Source organism: Scyliorhinus torazame, chromosome 9, assembly GCF_047496885.1.
Source record: "Scyliorhinus torazame isolate Kashiwa2021f chromosome 9, sScyTor2.1, whole genome shotgun sequence".
Classification (NCBI taxonomy): domain Eukaryota; kingdom Metazoa; phylum Chordata; class Chondrichthyes; order Carcharhiniformes; family Scyliorhinidae; genus Scyliorhinus; species Scyliorhinus torazame.
The window spans coordinates 114,503,069-114,530,622 of record NC_092715.1 but is presented as its reverse complement, the minus strand read 5'-3'; the positions used below and the strand labels follow the sequence as shown (position 1 = coordinate 114,530,622).

General features: G+C 48.1%; 1 protein-coding gene across 2 annotated transcripts in view; it reads left to right on the top strand.

The window, feature by feature from the left end:
- The first annotated feature begins 18,133 nt into the window (after nucleotides 1-18,133).
- LOC140429427 (ephrin-A5-like) overlaps nucleotides 18,134-27,554 on the top strand; it is a 280,461-nt gene continuing 271,040 nt past the window's right edge. Inside the window, exon 1 of one of the 2 annotated variants that reach the window (XM_072516395.1) lies at nucleotides 18,134-19,198. In XM_072516395.1, the coding sequence (XP_072372496.1) occupies nucleotides 19,080-19,198 (119 nt within the window). In that variant the 5' untranslated portion in view covers nucleotides 18,134-19,079. The remainder of the gene's footprint in view (nucleotides 19,199-27,554) is intronic. The other variant, XM_072516394.1, reaches the window with a different exon arrangement.

The following is a 27,554-nucleotide window of genomic DNA, read 5'->3' as shown; positions in this document are numbered from 1 at the left end:
AAAGCCTTTTCTGCATCCATTGCGATCACTACCTCCACCTCCCTACCTTCCGGGGGCATCATGATCACATTTAATAGCCTTCTTACATTGGCCACCAACTGCCTGCCCTTAACAAACCCCATCTGGTCCTCCCCAATATCGTCTGGAACATAATCCTCGATCCTGGAGGACAAGATTTTGGCCAGCAACTTGGCATCTACATTCAACAGGGAGATCGGCCTGCAGGACCCACACAGCTCTGGGTTCTTGTTCACTTAAGAATCAGCAAAGTCATTGCCTGTGACATCGTCGGGGGCAACACCCCTCTTTCCCTTGCCTCATTGAACACCCTCAACAACACCGGCCCCAATATCCCTGAGAACGTTTTATAAAACTCCACTGGGTACCCGTCCGCACCCAGGGCCTTACCCGCCTGCATGGCCTTCAAGCCCTCCACTATCTCTTCCAGCCCAATGGGGCCCCAGCCCTTCTACCCGCTCCCCGTCCACCTTTAGGAAATTCAGCCCCTCCAAGAAGTGTCTCATCTCCTCCGGCCCCATAGGGGGTTCCGACCTGTACGCCTGCTGTAGAAATCCCTAAACGCCTTATTCACCCCTGCTGAGTCTCTGACCCGGTTCCCATCTGCGTCCTTTACTTTCCCTATCTCCCTTGCTGCCTCCCTCTTCCTAAGCTGCAGTGCAAGCATTCTGCTGGCCTTCTCTCCATGTTCATAGATCGCCCCCCTCGCCTTTCTCAGCTGCTCCACCGCCCTCCCTGTGGTCAGCAAGCTATATCCGCCTGTAACCTCTGCCATTCCCTTAAAAGCCCTGCCTCTGGGGTCTCCGCACACCTCCTATCAATCTGTAGTATCTCCTTTACCAGTCGGTCCGTCTCTGCCCTGTCCACCTTCTCCCTGTGGGCCCGGATCGAGATCAGCTGCCCCCTGACCACCGCATTCAGTGCTTCCAACACCACCGCTGCTGAAATTTCCTCTGTGTCATTGACCTGCAGGTAGCTCTGAACACATTTCCTCAGCCACTCGCACACCCCTTCATCCGCCAAAAGTCCCACATCCAACCTCCAATGCGGGCGCTGGTTACTAAGGCAGTAACCTTACTAACCTGCAGGTCAATCCAGTTCAGAGCATGGTCTGAGATTGCAATCGCCAAGTACCTCGTGTCCACCACCCGAGCCAGCAAGGCCCTGCTCAAAATAAAGAAATCAGTCCGGGAAGGCACTTTATGCACGTGTGAGTAGAAGGAGAACTCCTTCACCCTCGGCTGCCCAAATCTCCATGGGTCCAAACCCCCCACCCCCTCCAATCAGCTCCATGAACCCTCTTAGTTCCTTTGCCATTGCTGGCGCCCTGCCCGTTTTCGAGCTTGACCGATCCAAGCCAGGGTCCATAACTGTGTTGAGGTCCCCTCCCATGACCAACCTGTGCGAGTCCAGGTCCGGTATCTTCCCCAGCATCCTCTTTATAAACTCCACATCATCCCAATTTGGCACATACACATTTACTAATACCACTCTAGCTTCCCACTGACCATAATGTACCAACCTCCCACGTCCGAGACTATTCTACCCGCCTCAAACACCACCCGCTTATTGATCAGGATCGCGACACCTCTAGTCTTTGAATCTAGTCGAGAGTGAAAGAACTGACTGACCCAGCCTTTCCTCAGTCTAACCTGGTCCGTTACTCTAAGGTGCGTCTCCTGCAACATTACCACGTCCGCCTTCTGTCCCCTAAGATTCGCGAACACACGTGCCCTTTTGACTGGCCCATTTAACCCTTGAACATTCCCGGTGATCAGCCTAATTGGGGGTCTCATTGCCACCCCCGCCCTCCGCTGATCAGCCACCCCCTTTTTTAGGCCCGCCTCCAGCCCGTGCTCCGCGCCTCCACCGGTCCATCCCCGGGCAGCCCCCGTCCCCAACCTCCTCTCTGTCCCTCAGCCCAAGTCCCTCCCTCATCAGCAGAACATTCACCCCCCCTCCCCCCTAGTAACAACACCCTGTAACCCAACCCCTTTACTAAACCAAACATATGCACATCCCCCACTGCGCTTCCGAGAGCTAGCTCGCCCAGCTAGCCTGGTGGCCCCCAACCCTGGCGCCAGATAGTCTCCCACCTATTGTTCCCTCCCCACCCTCCCCCCCGCTCATACAAACTCCAACATCAAACAATCCCCACACAATTGCCCAACAGAAAAACACCAAGATCAAAACAAGCACACCTCCATCCCCCAACAGTGCAAATGAAAACCTTAACTCACTCAGCTCTACCGCTTGTTCAAAATCAATGCAAACGGCACCACAAACATCTTCCATAAAACGCAAAACGAGAAACTTTTTACCAAAAACAAAGAAACAAAAATAAAAAACAAAAACATGAACGTTGCAGCCAAGTTCAAAAGTTCTCAATCCATCACCAGCCCTCTCTTTTTCGCAAAGTCCAACGCGTCCTCAGGCGACTCGAAGTAGAATTGCTGATCCTCATGCGTGACCCAGAGACGGGCTGGGTATAACAGTCCAAACTTCACCTTTTTCTTAAAAAAGATCGACCTGATCTGGTTAAAGCCTGCTCTCCTCCTGGCCACCTCTACACTCAGGTCCTGGTAAACCCGCAGGATGCTATTGCCCCATTTACAGCTCCGTGTCTGCTTGGCCCACTGTAGAATGCGCTCCTTATCCGAGAACCTGGGGAATCTCACCACCATTGCCCTCGGGGGCTCTCCCATTCGCAGCTTCCTCGCGAGTTCTCTGTGAGCCCTATCCACCTCCAAGGGCCGGGAGAATGCCCCATCCCCCAGCAGCTTCACAAACATGTCTGCGATGTATGCCCCAGCGTCCGTTCCTTCAGACCCCTCCCGGAGCCCGACGATTCTTAGGTTCTGCTGGTGGGACCTATTTTCTAGGTCCTCCATCTTCTCCAGGTGGTTCTTCTGCTGGTCCCTCAGCATCCCCACCTCCAGTTCCACCGCAGACTGATGTTCCTCCTGCTCAGCCAGAACCTTCTCCACCTTCTGGATCGCCCGATCCTGGGCGTCCTTCGGGTCTCAATTGTAATAAAGGAAATAACTAGGCAGCGAATAATACAAGTGAAGCCTACTCTTTATACATCATAAGCTTTTACCTACAGAGCTACAATTACGTATTTTATGCCTCAAGATCCAACATCCAATTTTCAGCCTGTCCCAATATCTATAGGCACAGGCGACTCTCCAGTTAATGACCCCCACCTGAATGCAACTAAACACTTAATTAATATACAATTTGCTACAACTCCCTCGGGGGCCAAGGACTAGGCTCTATAAGATTCCCCGCCTTTACCACAGAGTATTAACTCCCCCGGTAATTGGGGGCAGGGTTTCCCCTTAACAAGGGGGAACTCAGTATAAAAACCCTGACCTGGGTGCAGGGCAAGTTAAAATGGGGAATTAGGAATTAGATAACCAGTTGTATTCATTGCATATTTCATTATAGTTTTTGTTATTAATAAAAAGTAATTGTTTACATTTACAAACCTGGTGACTGTAATTATTGGGCAGCCAAGAGCCAAAGACTCTGGGTATTTTTCTAAGAATTATTGGTTAATTCAATTGTGTTGTGACTCCAGGTCAAGTGGGGCTGGCATTGACCATGCACTGGCCCAGGGTGTCGTAACACTACCTACTGAACTGTAGCCTCCCTACATACTCCAGTTCAATCACACTGAGGTATGACATCTTATTTTGGAATACCCACAATCTGCAGCACTCCCTTGACCCTTGCCTCCTTTGCCATATTGTTATCTTTCCACAGGTCTTTGCTAACGGCTTGCTGTTACTTTTGTCATGTGAGAGTACCTTTAAGAAATGGGTGTTTATAAATGGGTGTGCATATAAATATCTGTAGTGAGAGTACCTTTAAAAATTGGGTGTTTATTACTGCAGTGATGTCAGAGAGTGGGTGGAGCTGGGCTATCTGTCAGCTTTTTACTTTTGTTTTAGGCTGTTTGATGCAGGATGTGTTTTAGTTTCATTTTCAGAGCTGGATAGCTGCAGTCACAGCCAGAAGGTGTATGAGTCTCTCTCTCTGTAATCTAAAGATGTAAATCGATCCTTTGGTGATTGAAAACTAATAACTGCTCTCAGTAGTGACTTTAACCTGATGTGCTTCTGTTTAAAGGTTTTTTTAAAAGTCTTATGGATGTTAAAAGGACAGGTTAAGGATTACTTAGTGTTGTATTCTTTGGGGTTATATTTGAATTGATGGTTGCTAAGATGTTCACTGTATATTTTTAAAAGGTTAACTTGAGTTCATAGAATAAACATTGTTTTGCTTTTAAAAATACTTTTCCATTTCTGCTGTACCACACCTGTAGAGTGGGCCGTGTGCTCCCATACCACAATCTATTAAAAGTTGTGGGTCAGGTGAACTCCATGATATACTTTGGGGATCTCTAAACCCATAACACTTTTGTAACCTCAATGGTAAACGCAGTAACATCCATCATTTCCAGAACTCCTGCAGTTGACAAAGTCAAACAATTCAGCTGCAGCCAAAAATCAGCTCTCCGACGCTTCAGTCACAGAGAACTTACAGCACAGAACCAGGGCATTTGACCTAACTGCTTCATGTTGAAATTTAAGCTCCACATGGAACTTCCGCTTGTGACCATGGAGTGACTGGTCACATAATGGGCTGTTCAAAGTCACAGAAAAGGGCTCTTTTTACCCAGTTCCGGGTGGAATTTTGATGAAAAGGCGTAGGTGAATATTAGAGGAGTAGTTTACCCCTGGAATGGTATGTCTTCTGATCACCAGACCCGGCAGCAAACAGTGAGAGGTTTGGCTGGAAAGTTGAAACAGTCTTGTGCTGCACAGACAGTCTCTTCCAGCATGCAGGCGGGGAGGGGCAAGCTGTATGGCCCCAGATACAGGAACTGATGACTTTTATCAAGGAGGAATTCCATAAACAGAGGAAAGTAATGCATGAGGACCATGCAAAGGCCATTGCAGAAGCTGTGGCACCCCTGAAGAGAACTTTGGAGCAGATGGAGAGGTGTTTGGAGGTGCAGGGTTCACAGATTTGGGAGATTGAAGGAGTGATCTTGTGTGGTGGCTCTGGAGGTGGAGGTGGGGCTCCTAGGAGAGCTTAGTAGAAAGCTGAGGGCAAAGGTGGAAGAGCAGAAGAATGCCTCGAGAAGACAGAACCTGCGAATAGTGGGCCTGCCTGAAGGAGTGGAAGGTGTGAGTGCCACGAGGTATGTCTCGAAGATGCTGGCGGGGCTGGTGGCAGAAGGGGTGCTAGATAAGGCCCCTGAAGTGGACCGAGTGCATAGGTCTCTGAGGCAAAAGCCTAGAGCTGGGGAGCCGCCGTGGGTGGTGATCGTGAGACTCCATAAATCTGTGGAGAAAGAGAAAATTCTACGGTGGGCCAGGGAGAAGCATAGCTGCGACTGGGAGGGAAATAACGTCTGGATTTATCAAGACATCGGAGCTGAGTTGGCAAAATGGCGGGCAGGTTTCAACAAGGCCAAGGCAGTGCTGTACTGGCGGCAGATCAGGTTTGGGGTGCTCTTCGGCAAAATTATGGGTGACGTTCGGAGGTTGGGAGTATTATTTTGAGACCCCAGAAGCGGCCGAAGACTTCATTAAGGAGCATAAACTGGGGGAGAACTGAGTGGACAATGCTTGGGAACCGGGTTGCTGGCACTATGTAATGGTTGGGAGCATGTTTGAAGTGGGTGTAAGGATTGGGGGATTTTCGCCTTTTTTTGTGGGTGGGGGATGTTTCTGTTCAATGTTGAGATTGTAAGGAGTTGTAGGGATGAAATGTTTATGGGACTGTTTGTGTTTAACATCTGTTTGTTTGCTTTTGGAGAAGGCTACCTGAAATTCAGGAGAAGTCCTTGTTTGGGTGGGGGACGGTATGGCCAGCAGGAGGCCTTCTTCTTTGAGCTGAGGAGTGGGGGGGAGGGGGGGAGGGAGGGGCATGGGCAGCCGCGCTAGCAGGTTATGCTGGTGAACGGAAGTGAGGTGGTGGGGGAGAAGGCCAAGAGGGGTGGCCAGGGGAGGGTGGAAAGGGGAAGTGGGGGGGAAGAAGGGGAAAAACTGGGGAAGGGGGTTTCTGCGATGCGGCAATGGGTGAGAAATTACATGGTCAAGGGCGAAGAAAGGGGCCATCTGGGATGGGCTAGATACAGAGTGGAATTAAAGGGGCAGGAGTTAAGTGGGGAAGATGACGGACGGTAGAGGGGATTGAAGGTGGAAGCCTCTGGTAAGGTTTGTAACGTGGAATGTCCAGGGACTGAATGGGCCGGTTAAAAGGTCGCGGATGTTCGTGCACCCCAGGAGCATGAAAGCAGGGGTTGTCTTTTTGCAGGAGACACACCTCCGTGTGAAGGGCCAGGTTAGGTTAAGGAAGGGTTGGGTCGGGCAGGTTTTTCACTCGGGGTTTGATTTGAAATTGAAGGGTGTGGCGATTTTAATGAGCAAAAGAATGGGATTCGTCAGTGCGAAGGAAGTGAGTGATCCAGGTGGGAGATATGTGATTGTGAGTGGGGTATTAGAAGGGGCACCGGTAGTATTGGTAAATGTGTATGCCCCACATTGGGATGATGTGGGTTTTATGAGGGGGTTGCTGGCAGCAATCCCGGATTTGGCCACGTACCAGTTGATCATGGGAGGAGATTTTAACTGTGTCCTGGCGCCGAGGGTCGATAGATCGAGCCCCAGGTCGATGGGTAAGGTACAAATGGCAAGGGAGCTGGGGGGGGGTTATGGAGAGGATGGGTATGGTGGATCCATGGCACTTTCAGAACCCAGGGGAAGGGAGTATTCCTTCTTTTCGCACGTCTATAAGGTGTATTCGAGGATTGATTACCTTGTAGTGAGTCGGGAGATTTTGGTTGGGGTGGAGGGGGCAGAGTATGCGGGGATAGTTATCTCAGACCATGCACCCCACTGGCTGGATGTTTAGATCGGGACGAGAGCAGAGGCCGGGGTGGAGGTTTGACTCGGGGTTGTTGGCGGATAGAGGTTTTTGTGATAAGGTGCGGTTAGCGATTAGGGATTATGTGGAGTTCAATCAGAATGGAGAGGTGTCAGCGGGCATTTTTTGGGAAGCACTGAAGGCAGTGGTCCGAGGAGAAATTATCTCATTTATGCTTCGTGCGAATAAGGAAAGGAGGGCGGAACATGACCGTCTAGTGAGCGAGATAGTGGAGGTGGACAGGGAATATTCGAGGGTGCCCACCGTGGAGGGATTGGCGAGGAGAAAAAAGTTGCAGGGGCAATTTGACAGGCTGACAATGGGGAGGGCAGTAGGGCAACTGCGTAGGGCAAGAGGGGTGCAGTACGAGTATGGGGAGAAGGCGAGCCGTATTCTGGCGCACCAGCTGCGGAGGCAGGCCGCGTCCAGGAAAATATTGAAGATCCGGACTGGGGCTGGGGATGTGGTGTCAGAGCCAGGGAAGATAAATGAGGCATTTAGAAAGTATTACCAGGGACTTTATGAGGCAGACTCAGGAGGAGAGGAGGGGGACATAAGGTGGTTTCTGGGCGAGCTGGAATTTCCCCAGGTGGAGGAAGCAAAGAGGCAGGCTTTGGAGGAGCACCTGGGGCTGAGCAAGGTGCTGGATAGTATCAGGGGTATGAAGTCGGGGAAGGCCCCTGGGCCGGATGGGTACCCGGCAGAATTTTATAAGGAATTTGCGACGGACCTGGTACCACATCTGTTTGGAGCGTTTAATGAAGCACTGGAGAAGGGGGAGTTGCCGGAGACGATGAAGCAGGCCGTAATCACACTAATCCCAAAAAAAGGGAAGGATCCGGTGGAATGTGGGTCGTAGAAACCCATAACACTATTTTTAAAAATATATATATTTTATTCAAATTTTTCGGCCAAACATAACAATACAAAGGTTTTCCCTTTTTAAAACAATAAAACAATACAAATAACAGTGACCGTTTTAACAAGTAAATAAATAATATATAAACTAAATGGCAACTGCCATAACAAAAATAATAACTCTCCAGATAATAAAATCAAACAATCCAATATACATAACCAAGTACAAATATCTATACAAAAACTACCCCTGAGGACCCACCCGAGCCCTCCCCCCCACCCCCCTGGGTTGCTGCTGTTACCTTCCCATTTCCTTTATCGTTCTGCGAGGTAGTCAATGAATGGTTGCCACCGCCTGGTGCACCCTTGAGCCGAACCCCTTAGTGCGATCTTTATCCGTTCTAGTTTTATAAACCCTGCCATGTCATTTATCCAGGTCTCCATGCCCAGGGGTTTGGCTTCCTTCCACATAAGCAATATCCTTCGCCGGGCTACTAGGGACGCAAAGGCCAAGACATCAGCCTCTCTCGCCTCCTGGACTCCCGGCTCTTCTGCAACCCAAAATATAGCCAACCCCCAGCCTGGCTTGACCCGGACCCCCACCACCTTCGAAAGCACCTTTGCCACCCCCACCCAGAACCCCTGCAGTGCCGGGCATGACCAAAACATGTGGGTGTGGTTTACTGGGCTTCTCGAGCATCTCCCACACCTATCCTCTACCCCGAAAAATTTACTGAGCCCTGCTCCGGTCATATGCGCCCTGTGCAAAACCTTGAATTGTATCAGGCTTAGCCTGGCGCACGAGGACGACGAGTTTACCCTACGTAGGGCATCAGCCCACAGCCCCTCCTCAATCTCTTCCCCCAGCTCTTCTTCCCATTTTCCCTTCAGCTCATCCACCATGATCTCCCCCTCGTCCCTCATTTCCCTGTATATATCCGACACCCTACCATCCCCCACCCATGTCCCTGAGAACACTCTATCCTGAATCTCCTGCGTCGGGAGCTGCGGGAATTCTCTCACCTGTTGCCTCGCAAAAGCCCTCAGTTGCATGTACCGAAATGCATTCCCTTGGGGCAACCCATATTTTTCCGTCAGCACTCCCAGACTCTCAAACGTCCCGTCTACGAACAGATCTCTCAGTTGCACAATCCCAGCTCTGTGACATGCTCCAAATCCCCCATCTATTCTCCCCGGGGCAAACCTATGATTATTTCTTATCGGGGACCGCACCGAGGCTCCCGTCCTTCCCCTATGCCATCTCCACTGCCCCCAAACTTTCAGTGTTGCCACCACCACCGGACTTGTGGTGTATTTCTTCGGGGAGAACGGCATCGGCGCCGTCACCATTGCTTGTAGGCTGGTTCCTTTGCAGGACGCCATCTCCAATCTCTTCCACGCCGCTCCCTCCCCTTCTCCCATCCATTTACACACCATTGAGATATTGGCGGCCCAGTAGTATTCACTTAGGCTCGGTAGTGCCAGTCCCCCCCATCCCTGCTACGCTGCAAGAACCCCCTCCTCACTCTCGGGGTCTTCCCAGCCCACACAAAACTCATGACACTTTTCTCGATTTTCTTGAAAAAAGCCTTCGTGACCATCACCGGGAGGCACTGAAACACAAAAAGGAATCTCGGAAGGACTGCCATTTTGACCGCCTGCACCCTACCCACCAGTGACAGGGGCACCATGTCCCATCTCTTAAAATCCTCCTCCATCTGCCCCACCAATCGTGTTAAATTAAGCCGGAGTAAGGTTCCCCAATTCCTGGCTATCTGAATCCCTAAGTACCGGAAATCTCTTGTTACCTTCCTCAGCGGTAAATCATCTATTCCCCTGCTCTGCTCCCCCGGATGCACCACAAACAACTCACTCTTCCCCATATTCAATTTGTACCCCGAGAATTCCCCAAACTCCCTGAGTGTCTGCATTATCTCAGGCATCCCCTCCACTGGGTCCGCAACATACAGCAATAAATCATTTGCATACAATGATACCCGGTGTTCTTCTCCTCCCCTGAGTACTCCCCTCCACTTCCTGGAGCCCCTCAGTGCTATGGCCAGGGGCTCAATTGCCAATGCAAACAGTAACGGAGACAGGGGACACCCCTGCCTCGTCCCTCTATAAAGACGGAAGTAGTCAGACCTCTGCCTGTTCGTGACCACACTCGCCACCGGGGCCCTATACAGCAGCTGTACCCATCCAATAAACCCTTCTCCGAAACCAAATCTCCTCAGCACTTCCCACAGATAGTCCCACTCCACTCTGTCAAATGCTTTCTCGGCGTCCATCGCCAACACTATCTCCATCTCCCCCTCTGGTGGGGGCATCATCATCACCCCTAGCAGCCTCCGTATGTTCGTGTTCAGCTGTCTCCCCTTAATGAACCCAGTTTGATCCTCGTGGACCACCCCCGGGACACAGTCCTCTATCCTCGTCGCCATCACCTTGGCCAGGAGCTTAGCATCTACGTCTAAAAGGGAAATGGGCCTGTAGGACCCACACTGCAGCGGGTCTTTTTCCTTCTTCAAAAGGAGCGATATCGTCGCCTCCGACATAGTCGGGGGCAACCTCCCCCTTTCCCTGGCCTCATTAAAGGTTCTCGTCAAAAGCGGGGCCAGTAGGTCCATATATTTCCTATAAAATTCCACCGGGAATCCGTCCGGTCCCGGGGCCTTCCCCGCCTGCATGCTCCCAATCCCTTTTACCGCCTCCTCCATCTCAATCTGTGCTCCCAGTCCCGCCCTCTCCTGCTCCTCCACCTTTGGGAATTCCAGCTGATCCAGGAAACACATCATTCCCTCCTTCCTTTCTGAGGGCTGAGCCTTATATAACCTCTCATAGAATGCCTTGAACACCCCGTTCACTCTCTCCGCTCCCCGTTCCATCTCTCCCACCTCATCTCTCACCCCACCTATCTCCCTCACCGCTCCCCTCTTCCTCAATTGGTGGGCCAGTAGCCGACTCGCCTTCTCTCCATACTCATACTGTACACCCTGTGCCCTCCTCCACTGTGCCTCTGCCTTACCCGTGGTCAGCAGGTCAAATTCCACCTGTAACCTTTGTCTTTCCCTGTACAGTCCCTCCTCCGGTGCCTCTGCATATTGCCTGTCCACCCTCAGAAGTTCTTTCAACAATCGCTCCCTTTCTTTACCCTCTTGCTTCCCTTTATGTGCCCTTATGGATATCAGTTCCCCTCTGACCACCGCCTTCAACGCCTCCCAGACCACTCCCACCTGAACCTCTCCATTGTCATTCAGCTCCAAGTACCTTTCGATACACCCCCTCACCCTTAGACATACCCCCTCATCCGCCAATAAGCCCATATCCATTCTCCAGAGTGGGTGCTGTTCTTTTTCCTCTCCTACCTCCAGGTCTACCCAATGTGGAGCGTGGTCCGATATGGCTATGGCCGTATACTCTGTCCCTGTCACCTTCGGAATCAGTGCCCTTCCCAAGACAAAAAAGTCTATCCATGAGTATACTTTGTGAACATGGGAAAAAAATGAGAACTCCTTACTCCTGGGCCTACTAAATCTCCAGGGGTCTACTCCTCCCATCTGCTCCATGAAGTCCTTGAGCACCCTGGCCGCTGCTGGCCTCCTCCCGGTCCTGGACCTCGACCGGTCCAGCCCTGGATCAAGCACCGTATTGAAGTCTCCCCCCATTACCAACTTTCCCGCCTCCAGGTCCGGGATACGTCCCAACATACGCCTCATAAAATTTGCATCATCCCAGTTCGGGGCGTATACGTTTTAACATTACATAGAATTTACAGCGCAGAAGGAGGCCATTCGGCCCATCGAGACTGCACCGGCTCTTGGAAAGAGCACCCTACCCAAGGTCAACACCTCCACCCGATCCCCATAACCCAGTAACCCCACCCAACACTAAGGGCAATTTTGCACACTAAGGGCAATTTATCATGGCCAATCCACCTCACCTGCACATCTTTGGACTGTGGGAGGAAACCGGAGCACCCGGAGGAAACCCACGCACACACGGGGAGGATGTGCAGACTCCGCAAAGACAGTGACCCAAGCCGGAATCGAACCTGGGACCCTGGAGCTGTGAAGCAATTGTGCTATCCACAATGCTACCGTGCTGCCCCAGAACCACCGCCTCCCCTTGCAATCTGCCACTCACCATCACATGTCTACCCCCACTATCCGCCACTATGGTCTTTGCCTCAAACAGTACCCGTTTCCCCACTAAGATAGCCACCCCCCTATTCTTCGCATCTAAACCCGAATGAAACACCTGCCCCACCCATCCTTTACGTAGTCTGACCTGGTCTATCAGTTTCAGGTGCGTCTCCTGCAACATAACCACATCTGCCTTTAATTTCTTTAGGTGTGCGAGTACCCGTGCCCTTTTAATCGGCCCGTTCAGCCCTCTCACGTTCCACGTGATCAGCCGGATTGGGGGGCTCTTTACCCCCCCCCCCTTGTCGACTAGCCATCCCCTTTTTTAACCCAGCTCCTCACCCGGTTCCCACGTACCTGTATATCCCACCGATGGTGCCCTCCCGCCTCGACCACCCCATCCCATAACAGCTCCCCCTTCTCCTTAGCAGCAGCAACCCAGTTAACCCCCCCCCTCTCCGCTATATCCCCCTCTAGCGTAGTTGCACCCCCATGTTGCTCCCAGAAGTCAGCGAACTCTGGCTGACCTCGGCTTCCCCCCTTGTCCTCGGCCCCCACTGTGCGAGGCCCCCTCCTTCCTGCGTCCCCGTTCCCGCCACAATTACCATAGCGCGGGAACAAAGCCCGCATTTCCCACTCGGCCCTGCCCCTAATGGCGCATTTCCCTTCTCCTTCCCCTTTCCGTCCCACCGGCGCCCACAGTTCCTCATACTCCCCCCCCCCCACCCCCAACATGGGGAAGAGAGAAAAGTTACAGGATCACAGAATTAACAAATTGAAAAATCATCCCCCCCCCCTTCCCCTTCCTCACCCCACATAATCACCCCGCCACTTTGTCCCAGAAGCTCTTTCTCTCGCCAGACTTTTCCAGCTTCTCGTCCACAATGAATGTCCACGCCTCTTATGCCGTCTCAAAGTAGTGGTGCTTCCCTTGGTGTGTGACCCACAGTCTCGCCGGTTGCAACATTCCAAATTGAACCTTCTTTTTGTGAAGCACCGCCTTAGCCCGATTGAAACTTGCCCTCGCCACCTCCGCACTCCAATCCTGGTATACACGGATCACCGCGTTCTCCCACCTACAGCTCTGAGTTTTCTTCGCCCATCTGAGGACCGTCTCTCTGTCATTGTAGCGGAGAAACCTCACCACTATAGCTCGAGGTATTTCTCCAGCCTTTGGTCTTCGCGCCAGAACTCGATAGGCTCCCTCCACCTCCAAAGGGCCCGTCGGGGCCTCCGATCCCATTAGCGAGTGAAGCATCGTGCTCACATATGTCCCGACGTCCGCCCCTTCTGCGCCTTCGGGAAGACCCAGGACTCTTAAATTCTTCCTCCTCGAATTATTCTCCAGTGCTTCCAACCTCTCCACACACCTTTTGTCCTTTTGTGCTGTGCCTCGTGCGTTTCTGCCTTCACCACCAGGCCCTGTATTTCATCTTCGTTTTCAGCAGTCTTTGCCTTCACGACGCGAAGCTCCAGCTCTTGGGTCCTCTGCTCCTCCTTTAGCCCTTCAATCGCCTGTAATATCGGGGCCAACACTTCCTTCTTCAACTCCTTCTTCAGCTCTTCCACACAGCGCCGCAGGAACTCTTGTTGCTCCGAGCCCCATAACAAACGGCCACCTTCCGATGCCATCTTGCTTTGAGCTTCCCTTCCTTGCCGCTGCTCCAGAGGATCCTCCGTAATCCGGCCGCTATCCTCTCCCTTTTCCATGCGTGTCCGGGGGGTGATTCCCTTCTGGTTTACCGCACAGTGTTTTTGGCCGTTTAAATTGCCGTTGGGGCTCCTATTAAGAGCCCAAAAGTCCGTTCCAATGGGAGGTGCCGAAACGTGCGACTCAGCTGGTCATTGCCGCACCCGGAAGCCCAACCCATAACACTATTGAACACGGATGTGAAAGTATTGGCTAAGTTGTTGGCGGGGAGGATGGAGGATTGTGACCCAGGGGTGGTTGCAGAAGATCAAACAGGCTTCGTGAAGGGCAGGCAGCTCGCGAGTAATATAATGTTGAATGTGGTGATGAATCCGTCGAGAGCTCTGGTACCGGAGGTGGTGGTGTCCATGGACACGGAGAAAGCATTTGATCAGGTGGAGTGGCGGTATTTGTTCGAAGTTTTGGGAAGGTTTGGGTTTGGGCCGAGATTTGTGGCATGGGTGCGATTGCTGTATGTGGCGCCAAGAGCGAGGCTGAGGACGAATGAATTGAGCTCACAATGCTTTGACTTACACAGGGGTACGAGTCAGGGGTGCCCGCTGTCGCCGCTGCTGTTTGCGCTGTCCATAGAGCCATTGGCGATGGCTCTCAGGGGGTCGGCAGAGTGGCAGGGGATAATGAGGGGACAGAGGGAGCATCGGGTGTCGCTCTGTGCCGATGACCTCTTGCTGTATGTTTCGGATCCGTTGGAGAGTATGGGAAGGATTATGGGCCTGTTGGGGAGGTTTGGAGAGTTCTCAGGGTACAAGCTGAATGTAGGGAAAAGCGAGGTATTCCCGGTGAATGAGCTGGCACAGCGGGCTAATTTAGGGGGGATGCCATTTACGGTAGCGAGGGATAGGTTTAGGTATTTGGGGATCAGGTAGTGTGGGAATGGACGGGGCTCCATATGTGGAACTTAATGAAGCTGGTGGAGGAGGCCAGGGGGGATCTTAAGAGGTGGGATACACTGCACATAACGTTGGCGGGGAGGGTCCAAGTGGTGAAAATGAATATTCTGCCAAGGTTCTTGTTTATATTTCAGGCTCCCCCGATCTTTAAACCAAAGGCCCTTTTTCGGAAAGTGGACACGATCATCTCTGACTTTGTATGGGCGGGGAAGGTGCCGAGGGTGGGGAGGACCCTGCTACAGAAGCAGCAGGGGGGGTTGGCGTTGTCAAACTTGCTTTATTATTATTGGGCATTGAATGTGGACAATGTACTGCGGTGGTGGGAAGGAGAAGGGATAGAGTGGGTTAGGATGGAGGAAGAATCTTGTAAGTGGTCCAGTTTGAGGGCTATGGTGATGGCAGCATTGCCAATGGCTCCGAGTAGGTATTCAGGGAGCCCAGTGGTGCAGTCCACGGTGCAGATATGGAATCAGCTGAGGAGGCATCTTAGGGTGGAAGGGATGTTGGTGCTAACGCCGCTGTGTGAGAATCATGGGTTTGAGCCGGGGGGGGGGGGGGGGGGGGGGGGGATGGATAGTGTATACAGGAGGTGGAGGGAAGTGGGGCTGGTCAAGGTGAGGGATTTGTATTTGGAGGAAGGGTTCGCCTGTCTGGAGGAGCTAAGGGAGAGGGTAGAGCTGCCGAGGGGTAGTGAGTTCAGGTATCTACAGGTTAGGGACTTTGCACGAAAGGTCTGGAAGGGGTTCCCTAGATTGCCGGGATACACCCTGCTGGAGCGACTGCTGCTTCCGGATGTGGAAGGGGAGGGGAGAATTGGAGATATGTATAAGTGGCTGGGGGAGCAGGGAGGCGAGCGGGTGGTGAAGATCAAGGAGAAATGGGAAGCGGAGTTGGGAATGGAGATCAATTGGGGAGTATGGAGTGAGGCACTGCGAAGGGTAAACGGGACCTCCTCTTGTGCAAGGATGAGCCTGATACAGTTTAAGGTGGTGCACAGGATGCATATGACTCGGGCGAGAATGAGTGGGTTCTTTCAGGGGATAGCAGTTGAGTGTGAGAGATGTGGGCGGGGGCCAGCGAATCATGCGCACATGTTTTGGGGTTGTGAAAAATTGGGAAGATTCTGGGCGAGAGTGTTCGCGGTCTTAGCCAGGATAGTGGAGGAGGTGGACCCAGACCCTTTGATGGCGGTATTTGGGGTTTCAGAGAAGCCGGAGCTCATGGAGAGGAGGAAGGCCGATGTCTTGGCCTTCACCTCTCTGATTGCACGGCGGCAAATTTTGCTGGAGTGGCGGTCAGCATCGCCACCGGGGGTAGCAGCATGGCTGGGTGACCTGTATGACTTCCTGCGGTTAGAGATGATAAAGTATGAGTTAAGGGGCTCAGCAGGGGAGTTTGAAAAAAGGTGGGGGATGTTTGTGACCATGTTTGAGGAGCTGTTCATCGCAGGGGGGTGGGGGGGGGGTGAAAAAGGAGAAAAATCTGTACAAGCTTGTTATGGGCGAGGCATTTTCAGAACCCCAAAATGTATCATGGAGTTCAACCAACCTCTCCCTTTAATGTATTTGTTGCTTTTCCTAGCACACGGCTTTTTCCCTAGGTGTGGGATTACAATTATGGACACGTGGGTTTTTAAACACAAAACATTGTTTATTCCATGAACTCAACTTAAATAAACATTGGATCTCTTAACACCCCTTACTTCAAAGATAACTCCGAAAATATTGCAACAGTAAATAATTCCTCAAAATGTTCCTTCAAACTTCCAAGAGACTTAACACCTTTAACCAGAATCACATCAGGTTAAAGGCTTTAATATTGAGTTTAAATCACCCAAATGATCCAGAGATAGTCTTTCATGGCAGAGATCCAGCTCACTGCAAAACACACACACACAGCTCTTTTCCTCCAAACTGCAAAACTAAACTGCAAAATGGCTGACCTGACCTCAGCTCCACCCACTCTCTGACATCACTGTTTTCTTAAAGGTACATTACTTAAACATCCATGTCTTAAAGGTACTCTCACATGACAAGATGGATACTTGATTGTTGGGAAGAATGTTTCCCGGGGTGTTTATTTGCTGTAACCTACTTTGATACAAGTTTGAATAAAATGCGTTTAAAAAAACAGCTCCACATAAGCATCTTCCCACCCTTTCTCCCTGAGGTGTTTTTCCAATTTTCCCATAAATAAAATAAAAACAAACTAAAAATGTTCAAAGCAGCCAAACAACTGGCTCCAAAAATCTCTAGCAGCCAAAAGCATCCCACATTGACTCGAATGGTAAAGTCAAGATCTACCCCAGATATTCATCTCTGCCCAGCTTTCCAATTCAAATATACCAATGAAAAGTCCAGGGGGCTTACTTATTACATCAACGACTTTGCGAAAATAGGTTCTATATAGTTTATCTACATTGTCAGATAAGAGCCCTTAAAGCATAGAGCATTCGACCCTACGCTCGCCAAGTGCAGGATGCAATCTAATCAAGCTATACGATTATTTTTTACTTCTGGTACGTGATTCTGATCGTTTTATCCTGAGAGCCACCCAAGATATTGAATTCGGGAGATTACATACACAAAAACATATTTACATCGACAACTACTGGTCTCGTATATAATGGGAAGGATAGCACTTTAAGTAAACGCACAAAATACTGAAAATTCCCAACGTTTGAAAGAGAAAGCTGTGTTGATAATTTCACAGGGATGTGCAATGTGCGTGTGGACTTGTAGTAAATGGTGCCGCCGCCAGGAGGAGTGTTGGAGCTGTCTAACAAGAGTTTCCGACCTGCAGACTCAGTCCTGGGGACTGACTGGGGGCCTGCAGCACACAAATTGCATCCCCGCGATAAACTGGGAGAGTGGAAGGAGCAGACACAACGTGCGAAACTCGGGCTACGAGCCATCTTTGGAGAAATTTGATACGTGGGCGCAAAGTGGATATACCTGATCTACGTTTTTTGTGTGACAGTGAAACTCTTTTACACCTGTGGAATGTAGCCTCCGAACACTCCTGTTTTGTGATTCTGTTGCCGTTGTATTTATAACTAATAACCTGGGGGAAGCTAACACCAACTTCGCTGCTGCCTTGCAGGACCATTAATATTCACACAATACCAATGCTAGTGATTCAACCTGACTTAATTGCACATGATCGGAATCCAGGATTGTTTTGTTACCCCACTTATTTATTAACAGTATTGGTTTCTGATTATTGACAGAATGGGGGAGGGGTTGCAATTACTTCCAATACAATGAATTGACTTGTGCGAGACACGGTTAGAAGTGAAGAAGCTGTAAATGAGTGTGGAAATGTGATGCTGCAGCCTCCTGCCTCACAGGAATGTCCAGCCCAATGCTGGACCTGGCCCCGGCTTCGCCTTTGCGCACTCATTGGTGGAAAGGAGCAGGGGGCGGGGACACCGGCAGCCTATCGGCTGTTGGGAAGGGGCGGGGTTCCCCTGCCCCTCCCCCTTCTCTCGGGGTAAATCCCCGCCCACCCTTCCCTCCCACCCCCCGGGGGGGGGGGGGGGCAGACCCGCCTCTCCCACCGGCCTCCCAAAACAACAGCGAGTGGCCAGACTCTGAATGAAGCGGCGGCGCTTGTCTAGCAGTGTCCGCTTTCCGCGCCCGCCTCGGATTGCTCTCTGGATTCCGCTTATCTCATCCCGGGAGAGGAGGGGAGGGGCAGGGCAAAAACACACCCACCCCCAAAACCAAAAAAAAAACCATCCTGGAGAGGCAAAGCTTGTTTTGCATTGCGCTGCTGTTGGCCGGACCGTGTTTGCAGAGTGCTGACCGTGTTGAGTGAGTGTGTGCAGACTGCAGCGGCTACTTTGTCCCAGCTCTCAGACCACATCTTACAAAGTCTATCTTCAGTGGGAGATTGTATTTTGGCGGAGCAGAGGCAGAAAGAGCGGGGGGGGGGGGGGGGGGGGTGGAAGGAGGGAGGGAGAGAGAAAGGAAGGATGCTGTGACTGGATGTTGCTGCCTCGGGAATCTCCAACTGCTTTTGTTCTGCTCCCAGTAACTGAATATCTATCATTTTAAACACCACCACGCACATCACCGACAACGCACCTGGGGCGACACGGGCTGCTGGGACCGACTGTCTGCTGCCGGCTGCACACAGATTGCGGACTTAGCCTCGCTTTGCTGAACAAACCCCGAACTTTCCGCCGATTCCACTCCCTGCTGCCTGCGAGCTGTGGGGGTGGATTTTGTAACTGGTTTTATTTTTAATCTCGCCGACCACTGCCTCATGTTTTGTGTTGAGATGCCTCAATAACAATTCCTTCAGGTCTCTGCCCTGCTTGTGGAGGGGATTTTTATTTCTTGGCACACGTTTTTTGCAGATATTTTATCCTAATTTCTTGTGTTCCAATATTGGACTTTGCCTCTGATTCCGGACTTTGATCTTTATCTGAAGACAGTGAATGTGAGGGACGATCTGAAACTGTAAGTTTGGGGAGAGAGTAGGAGTTCCCCTCATCCTCTCGGAGGCAGTATGATCAACGTGGAGATGGTGGTCGTTTTCGTGGTGCTGTGGACGTGTGTTTGGTCACAGGAGCCCAGCAAAGTGGTGGCCGACCGGTACGCCGTCTACTGGAACAGCAGCAACCCGAGGTAAGGTGCGCCTGAAGCCGGCCGCCAGAGCGGGGAGTGGAGCAGGCTTTCCCGGCCCGGCTGCCGGGGGGAGAGAAAGAGACTCGACGTTTTCCCTCTTTTTAGAATCAGAGAGATCAGTAATGCGAATTGTATAACGCGACAGGGTTGAAACACCCTGGCACTATTTCATGGTTTTATTTTTTTTAAACAAGGATGGGAGCTAGGGATTTTGGGGGGGGGGGGGGGGGGTCCTGGGCTGTATATAGTCTGACTGGACTTTCCCCCTTCTAAATCCTGAGGTAGATGGGAGGGAGGGTATTTTCAGGTGAGGTGCGCACCTCAATCTGGCGATAGTTGAAGTGGGTGAGTGTTTGGAATTGTAATGAATCGCTGGCTCCGTTTAAAAGTTACTCCTCAGACAGCCGGGCCACTTGGGCGGTGTTGTTTGATGTGCCGCTGTCGGGTCTCCCCACTGTGTGCGCTTAATGCCGCGCCCATTGAGGGGCAACTCGACAGCAAGTTCACCATCGAGTTAACTCGACCGCCAGCCCATGTCCTGCTGGGGTGAAAACTGTTCCCCCCCCGCCCGGGGATGGATTGAAGCGGGACCGAGAATCTCTTGTCAGCCGTGGCTGAAAGGCAGGAGGAAACCCCAGTCTGCTTGTCAAAGTCGGCGAGGAAGCGGCTTCGTCCAAAAAAGACTGCTTCTGATTTTGTGGCGAAGTTGGTTTTATGATTGAAAATTCAAATGGAAGGAGGAAGCGGCTGGACAGTAAAAGTGACTCCTCGCCGGACGGTCCATTCTCCAGAGGAGTGGGTTTAATTTATAAATTTCAGGGGAAGATTCAATTTGGAGTTTAGAAACGAACATTTCGAAACGAACGATGTTTGATCAGGACGCACAAAGTCTTAGATTCTGGAGGCAGGTTATTGGGAGCGGGAGGAAGGCGCTGAAGTTTGAGTGAAACTTCTTCAGCTGACCCGGCTCATATCTGAACAACATCGGGTCAGAATGCGGGGGAAATAGCTCAGTGTTTCATTCAGGTTTCATTGTTCGGTTTATATAGTTTATACAGTTGTAATAATTGCAGCGTTGAACGCTCCCATATGTTGTTCTATAAAGTTCCCCTCGCCTCACATTTTCCAGAACATAGCCGCACACATAGCCGACAGTCCTGTCTGCCAGTCCTTTTACCGAAATCAAAATACATTAAAAAAAACCTTTTTATATAAAGGAGGAGCAACATCTGGGTTTGGATTAGAAGCTGCGCTCCATGCAAGCGCCCCTCGCGCCTCTACCGCCCTGTTATTAATGTTTCATTGATCTGCAGAGGCTGAAAGTTTAATTGGAAATTTAAACCAGAAATGCGAATCGATTTGTTAGATAATTGATAAACAATTTAAGGATTAAACACTAAAAAAGTTATTTTTGCTTCTGTATGAGAAACCTAAATTGCAAATGTTCCCATATCCGGAATCACTCAGCGCATTTACACAGTGGTATTGCGCCATAAAATACTTTAAAACAGCACTAGTAATCCAGCCACCAAGAGTCACTCAAAATTTATTATTTTCTCTTGGATTTTATCACGTTTTTTCCCACTGATTTGTATGAATCATTCTGAATGTTGCAATATTCAAATTTCCCAAATTCAATATTAAGTTATTGCATTTTCAAAGATGAAAATATTTTGTGTATCAAATCATATTTTATAGTAAGGTACATAAAGATTTTTCATTGGAAAACTATTTACTGCAAACAAATTTAAATCCAGTTTGAATGATTCTCCCCAAGTTCATTCAATCTTTTTGGAAACACTTAAGGGGTTCAGAATGAGTACAGTAAAAAAGATTGTTTTATTGTTTCATTCTAAATTGTACATTTCAATTTAAACCTATAATTAATGGTTTGGGTTGGTGCTGTTGAATGAACCTTCCCATACCCTTTCTGAGTCTGTCATTATGTTGCTCCCTCTCTATTGCTTGCATTGTGCATGTATGCCCTCTCACTCTGATTTTTGTGTTTGTGTAAAATTCTCTTTTTTCCCCATTGTTCTCGTGTTTATATATCTCTGCATTTTGTGCGTGTCATGTTCTTGCTCTGTTTTCTTCTTCTCTCCCTGTTTCAATGAATCAGTCAGTTGTTTCCTCCTTTCTTTGTAGGTATTTCTCAATGTGAGGTATTTCTCCCTCTGCATTTGTTATGTTTCTCCAGATTTTTCATTTTTCGTGTATTACGTATTCTCCATTGCATGTTCTCTTTCTTGGTGCCGTTCTTTATGTGCTTGTGCGCCTGTCATTCTTGTATGTCCCCCACTTTGGTGTCTCCTTTCCTTTTCAATGTTCTCCCTTGTCTTGTGTATCTACTTTTTTTCTGACTTTTCTAGCACCAAGGTGATGTCCCAGTTTGAGCTGAGATGAACAAACGGATTTGGGTTACAGGGCATGTTTTTTAATGGGTTTACAACACTGGCTGGCAAAACCCTTCCAGCTTACAAATTGGGAGAATTTCCCCTTCTGGGTTTATACTATTGAAAATGCGGTTTATACTATTGAAAATACAGTATCTCCTTTCTGGGTCTAAATATGGAGAATTTAAAAATAAGATACTAGATATTTGATATGCCTGTAGGTTTCAGCAATAAGTTTTATCAAAGAATATGGTGCCATCTTTTATGAGTTGTGACATTTCAAGTGAGTATATAAAGTACCCATGTGGGATTCTGTTTTTATAGGATTAAATTGTATGCATTGTTATAGCTTTCAGTCTTGCCAATTGTAGGCAATGGGAAAGCAGGTAAAGCCCTTTTCATTTGGGGCTCAATTTCTCTGGTTTGCTGGGTCAGTAGAGTAGCCTATCCTCGCCCCAGAAAAAGTGGCTCAGCACAATATTCCCTTGTTAAAGAAAGGGTGCAAAATGGCCATGGAATTCATGATCCATAAAATTGCATGTTTCAAATCCAAATGTCATCTGTGTGGCAGAATAAACATTACTGCATTTTAGTGCATTCGGACACTTTCCTGTAGATATCCTGACATGCCCCCAGTGGCTGCACAATCGCGACACTATCAGCTATGGACATTGACCTTGTAATGGCTGTAAGTCTTCTCTATCCAGCTGAGCAAAGGTTATGGATAAACCACAATGGGAACTTTCCTTAAAAAAAATGATTGTGGCTTTTTTCTGAGGAATATGATCAGTGTAAGGTTTTTAACTGTGGATAATATCTATTTATTGTTGTAGTTTGTTTTAATAGTTTTGATGCCTGAAGAGAAAAATGCAAAAATTTATTGCATCATGCAATTAGGATGAATTTAGAAGTGTTGCTGCTTTAACGATAAGAACGCACAATCTATTTGACAGAACATATAATTTTTTGTATGCGGTAATCTTTCAGCACTCATTATTAAAATCAAATGTTTTGCTGATTGTTTTCTTCGTCTATTCCACTTTCATATTTCTATAAACTAACATTTAAAAATATTAATTGAAAATGAGAGCATTGATGAGCAAGTTCTGTTGAGTTGAATCATTCATGCCTGAAGGGCTGATACTACCTATTAAGAGTCGGTGGTTATCAGCATTTTATTTGCAAGGGAAAGTTTGAGTTTACTATTTACCTTCTCTCAGTACTCACAGGGGGTGAGGGAAACTGCTGCAGCTCTTAAATGTGTCCGGGATTTGGTTGTAAAATTCCAGCAGAAAAGGTTTTTGCAGTTCATTATATAGTGCTTAGTGAAAGTTAATGGCATCACTGCATCCAGTGACTGTTACAGCAGGAAACCCTGCTCTTTCAATGTGGTCCCTTTGTGTGAGCTTGAGAGAAACCAGGACCCATAAGGGTTTCACAGATTGCAGCCTCATGAGGGAAGGTACTGACAGGCAACTTATTAGAGGTTAATTACCCCACTCTCTTCTTTTAATAAAAAAGGGAAAAATTCTTCCCATTCACAACTGCTAATACCTTAATGAAGGGGTTACATTCTGACCCATCCAGAAGCTATGTTTCCTGTTGGTGAGGTGCAGCTAAAGATGAGTCTTTTCTACTATCCTGTTGCTATGGATCTGGTAATCTAACAATACCATGCTGTGCAGAGTAAGTGAATGAATGCAATTAGTCCTTCAGGAGTCCTGTGCTCACTGTGAGAGATGAGAGAGAAAATTAGGAGAGGAGAAAGGGAAATGAGCGATTCATTGACAAGACGCACATGAACGTACAGGTACATGAACGTGCACAAAGATATAAATCTTATTTAAGGTACAAATTCTTGCATTATGAACTTGGGCAAGATATAAGCTATTATCTATCTTATTTAAAATACGGACAACTGCTAAATTCCTCTGATTTTAATTAACTGATTGCCGTGCATGTGCATTGAACACTTATTAATTTCAAAGCCAAAATATTGGGTATAATTTCTAATGTAGTGATGCTGATATAAACTAACTAGCATTGTGATCATTTTCATGGAGTTCACATGTCGCATTCCAGTTGTTATACTTTTAAACATAATTTTTCAAGTTAGACAAAGCCAACGTTTTGTCAGTTTGTCATCATGTGCAATATGAAACATTACTAACCATGGGCAAGAATTTGTTGTTTTACAAGAATCATTTCATTTAGTTTGCATCAGGAAAGTAATACGACAAGAGTCCAGATGACGAAAATGTGGAGTTTGTGAAGGAAAAGAATCCTTTTGCTTCATGCTACTGCTCCTCAACCTGCAAACACTTTCCAGTAATGTGACTGAGCCAACATTTCTGCAATCTCTTGGTTTCTTGACCAAATTTTCTGTTCTGCACAGTACTGTGTCTGGGGTGACCCCCTGAAGAAGGATTACAGCTCTGCCTTGCTGTTGTACGAAGATTAAATGTATGATAGTCCAAATGAAGCCTTTCCCATAAACGTATATAATGTTTCCTTAAAAAATTTAAATTTGGGTAAGCACAGGGCATTTTTTATGTCTAATTCCAGAATTAATTACTTTGCTCTATTTGCAAGCTCCTTTCCCCGAACCTTTGGCACTCGGGGAGCTTTTATGATACTTTACATGCTTTTGTGTTTCTTCCTCATTAGCTTTGCTAATACTGGTTGCAATTACCCAGTGAAACAATTATTGTTTGGTGCAGATGCAATAAAAGGAACTTAAACTTATTCAGGTCAGTAGAAATTTGCTTTACTTAAAATAAATTAATGCGCTAGAAGGTAACAGCTCCCTCCTGTTTACACCACTGTTGACTTGCGCAGTAGATTCCGATAGTCGCAGGCTACATTCCAAGTTTCAAATATGCATTCATCCAATTGCTGGATAATCCAAATAAATACTGCAACCTAATTAGGACCCAGGCAAGGTCAACAGCAATAGGAGTGCTAAATGGCATTGTAAATGTCATTTAATCTATGACGTTGTATCCTTCCAAAACTGATGCCATGACCCACAAATCCTACCATACCCCCCCCCCCACACACACACACACATGAAAAAAAAGCCTTGTCCTTCTGCCCTTGTGAATTATTGCTCTGTCTCCCACCTCCCTTTTCTCTGTATGAACACATTGCCTCACAAATCTTTGCCTATGTTTCTTGCAATGACCTATCAGAATCGCTCCAATTATATTTATAACCCTCCTACAGTATTGAAATGGTCCTAAACATAGTCATAAGCAACATTTTTCATGAATGTGGTGGTGGTGCATTATCCTTCCTCGCTCCTCTTTTGCCAGTAAAGCCCCTTCCTCAAACTCTTATTCCTCTGCGTCCGACCTCTTCTGCTTCCGTTCACTTCATTACAACTTTGACCACCATGCGTTCTGCTCCATTTTCTGTAGTTCCCTCCCTAAACCTTTGCACCGTTCCACAGCTTTCTCCACTTCACCCTCCTGTATCCCATCATCTTTGACCAAGCTTTGGCCACTCCTTCATAATATCTTGGCTTGCAATTTTTCCTTGCTCTTCAATGAAGCGCATGTGACATGTTTTATATGCTACAGGCACTATACATCCAAGGTGGTGGTGTTGCTTAGTGGCTCTGAAAAACAGGAATAGTTTTCCTGCCCATTCTCTCAGTTTCTAAAATGATTGTGGCAGTCAGTCTTTCCTTTGCTCCCATCATGACCTGTCAACACTACATAGTAATTAAAGACTTGTCAGCAAAGCATTTTCCATAATATTTAAAACAGCAAAGACAAGGTCCTGCTTTGAGCAATGACTGTCAGGGGAACAATGAAAACTAATTACACACATGGCTGTCACTATTGTTAAACTTGTCATTTAGGGAAAAAACATGACAAAGTATGTGATTTACTGATGGCTGTTAATGACGAGGAGGCAAGCTTTTAAAAAAAAGGTATTATTGCTTGTTTTGTTCAGGTCTCCAAGTCTCCTCCCAAATATGTATTGTGCAACTGCAGCACCCTGCATCCCAATCCTCAGTCTGGTTTCCCCTTTTTACTCTGTTTAATGTTCATAGGGTTTTTCTGAAAAGTGCTGTGGACTATACGGGAGGATCAGTTTGAATGCGTTATACATTATTTTCAGCAAGATATGATTATACTTGACTAGCCCACTCTGATCTTAATACAAAGTATTTTAAAACAGGGACTCATTTCTTTGATTTAATTGTGGGCATATTTATTGTATGGATGGATATTGTATTTGCTGTTTCCATGCAAGTAGGTGCCCCCACATACGTGGCCTAGAATGGCACAATAATTGTGCTGTTAAGGAGAATAGCGAATGCAGAAAGCTCGTCAGCTTAACTCCACTTTTCCATGGGTCGAGTCCCAGAGGAGACCAGAGGGTTTCTTTTCGATGACATGGCGAAAGATAATGAAAGGAATGGCATGGAGTCAAAATTGAGGGGGGCGGGGCTAGGTTGGGGAGAGAAAGGAGAGTTGTCATTTAAATTGCGAATGCACTTAAACTGCATTTGCATTGAGCTAATTCAGAATTTTAGTCTTGTATGTGATATAGATATACACACACCGGGACCTGCTATCCTTGCTTCAGTCACTGTATTTCCATCACAGCCTCAAAGTAGTTGCACACAATGACCTTTGAGGTGCACTCGTGTTCAGAGCTGGCTGAGGAAATTATATGAGTGACTACTTTCAAAATGGATGCTGCTGGACACTTGTATAGTTTCAGAAAATAGAAGAATGAAACATTATTGATTCCCTTTTGTACTGGTTAACTTTTATTCTTGATAAGCTTATGAACAGCTTAGCTGCTGCCTCACGTGAGATTGAAAGTAGTATCCCTCTTAAACCAATAAATAATCACTGATTAAGTGTGAGAGAATGGTGAGGTGAGGATTAACATGAGTACTGAAAGGAAGATTGTTGCTCTTCACATGATTAAAATAGTGCAGATGATCTCGCTCTGAAAAATGTCTCTCTTAAATTTATATTTGTTAATTTACAGTGTGTTAATGGAATGAACATTCTTGTGGGTTTGGTTTTATCAAATAGTTCTCCGGCTGCAACAAGAGTGGTTGCTCCAAGGCACTTATTGTATTTTGTAACTTAGAAGTTTCATTGTAGGATGTTGCAATCTGTTGGTGACTTGTGTTTTCATGATGAGCAAGGACCAGAAAGTTGTAATTGAACATACCAAAGGAGCAAGCTGCAATCTGCAGTTATTGAGAGGTTCTGATAGTCAAGTGTCCTTATGTGGTCAACAACTATTTAAGAAGGTTGTGATTACATAGTGTCAGTTTTGGCTAACTTCGTAACATTTTTTTTGCTTCTGAGTCAAAAGGTTACAAGTTCAAACCCTGCTTCAGGGCATAAATGACCAAACTGATTATCTGCTGTCCAGTTCTGGATGAGCTGAATTTGCCTCCAATTGAATATTGGGACGACTGAAACCAATGGAAGCGAGTTAACCAAATGGAACTATGCCCCATAGGGAGCGCGTTTAGTGGGTGGAGTGCCCTGCACATGCCTGGGGAGATGAGGCGTTCCGGGGTAACCCCCTTACCGTGGCACGTTGAGTCCTGTTTCCTGTACTGAGGAGCCCTGTTCGCCGAAATTCCTTAGTACCAGGAGAGATCGGGACATCATTTGGAAATGGCACCTCTCACTCCCCTCAACTCACTGAGGGGGTTGCCCAGTCCGCCTTGCCTCCCCAGACATGTGCATGGCACTCCTCCCGCCCAATCACTGCTGTGCACAAATTGGCAGTGCCCAGGTGGCACCAGAAGTGTCACGGTTCCATCCTGCCCAAAGAGAATGCACCTGGGCACCACCAATCCACTGGGAGACCCCCACGAATGCCGTTCAGCTGGTCCCAGTTTGTGGAGACCAGTACTAAACGGTGTTTGCCCAAGGTCTTCAAAGCGAAGGGGATAGATCCCAATGCCTTGGTTACCT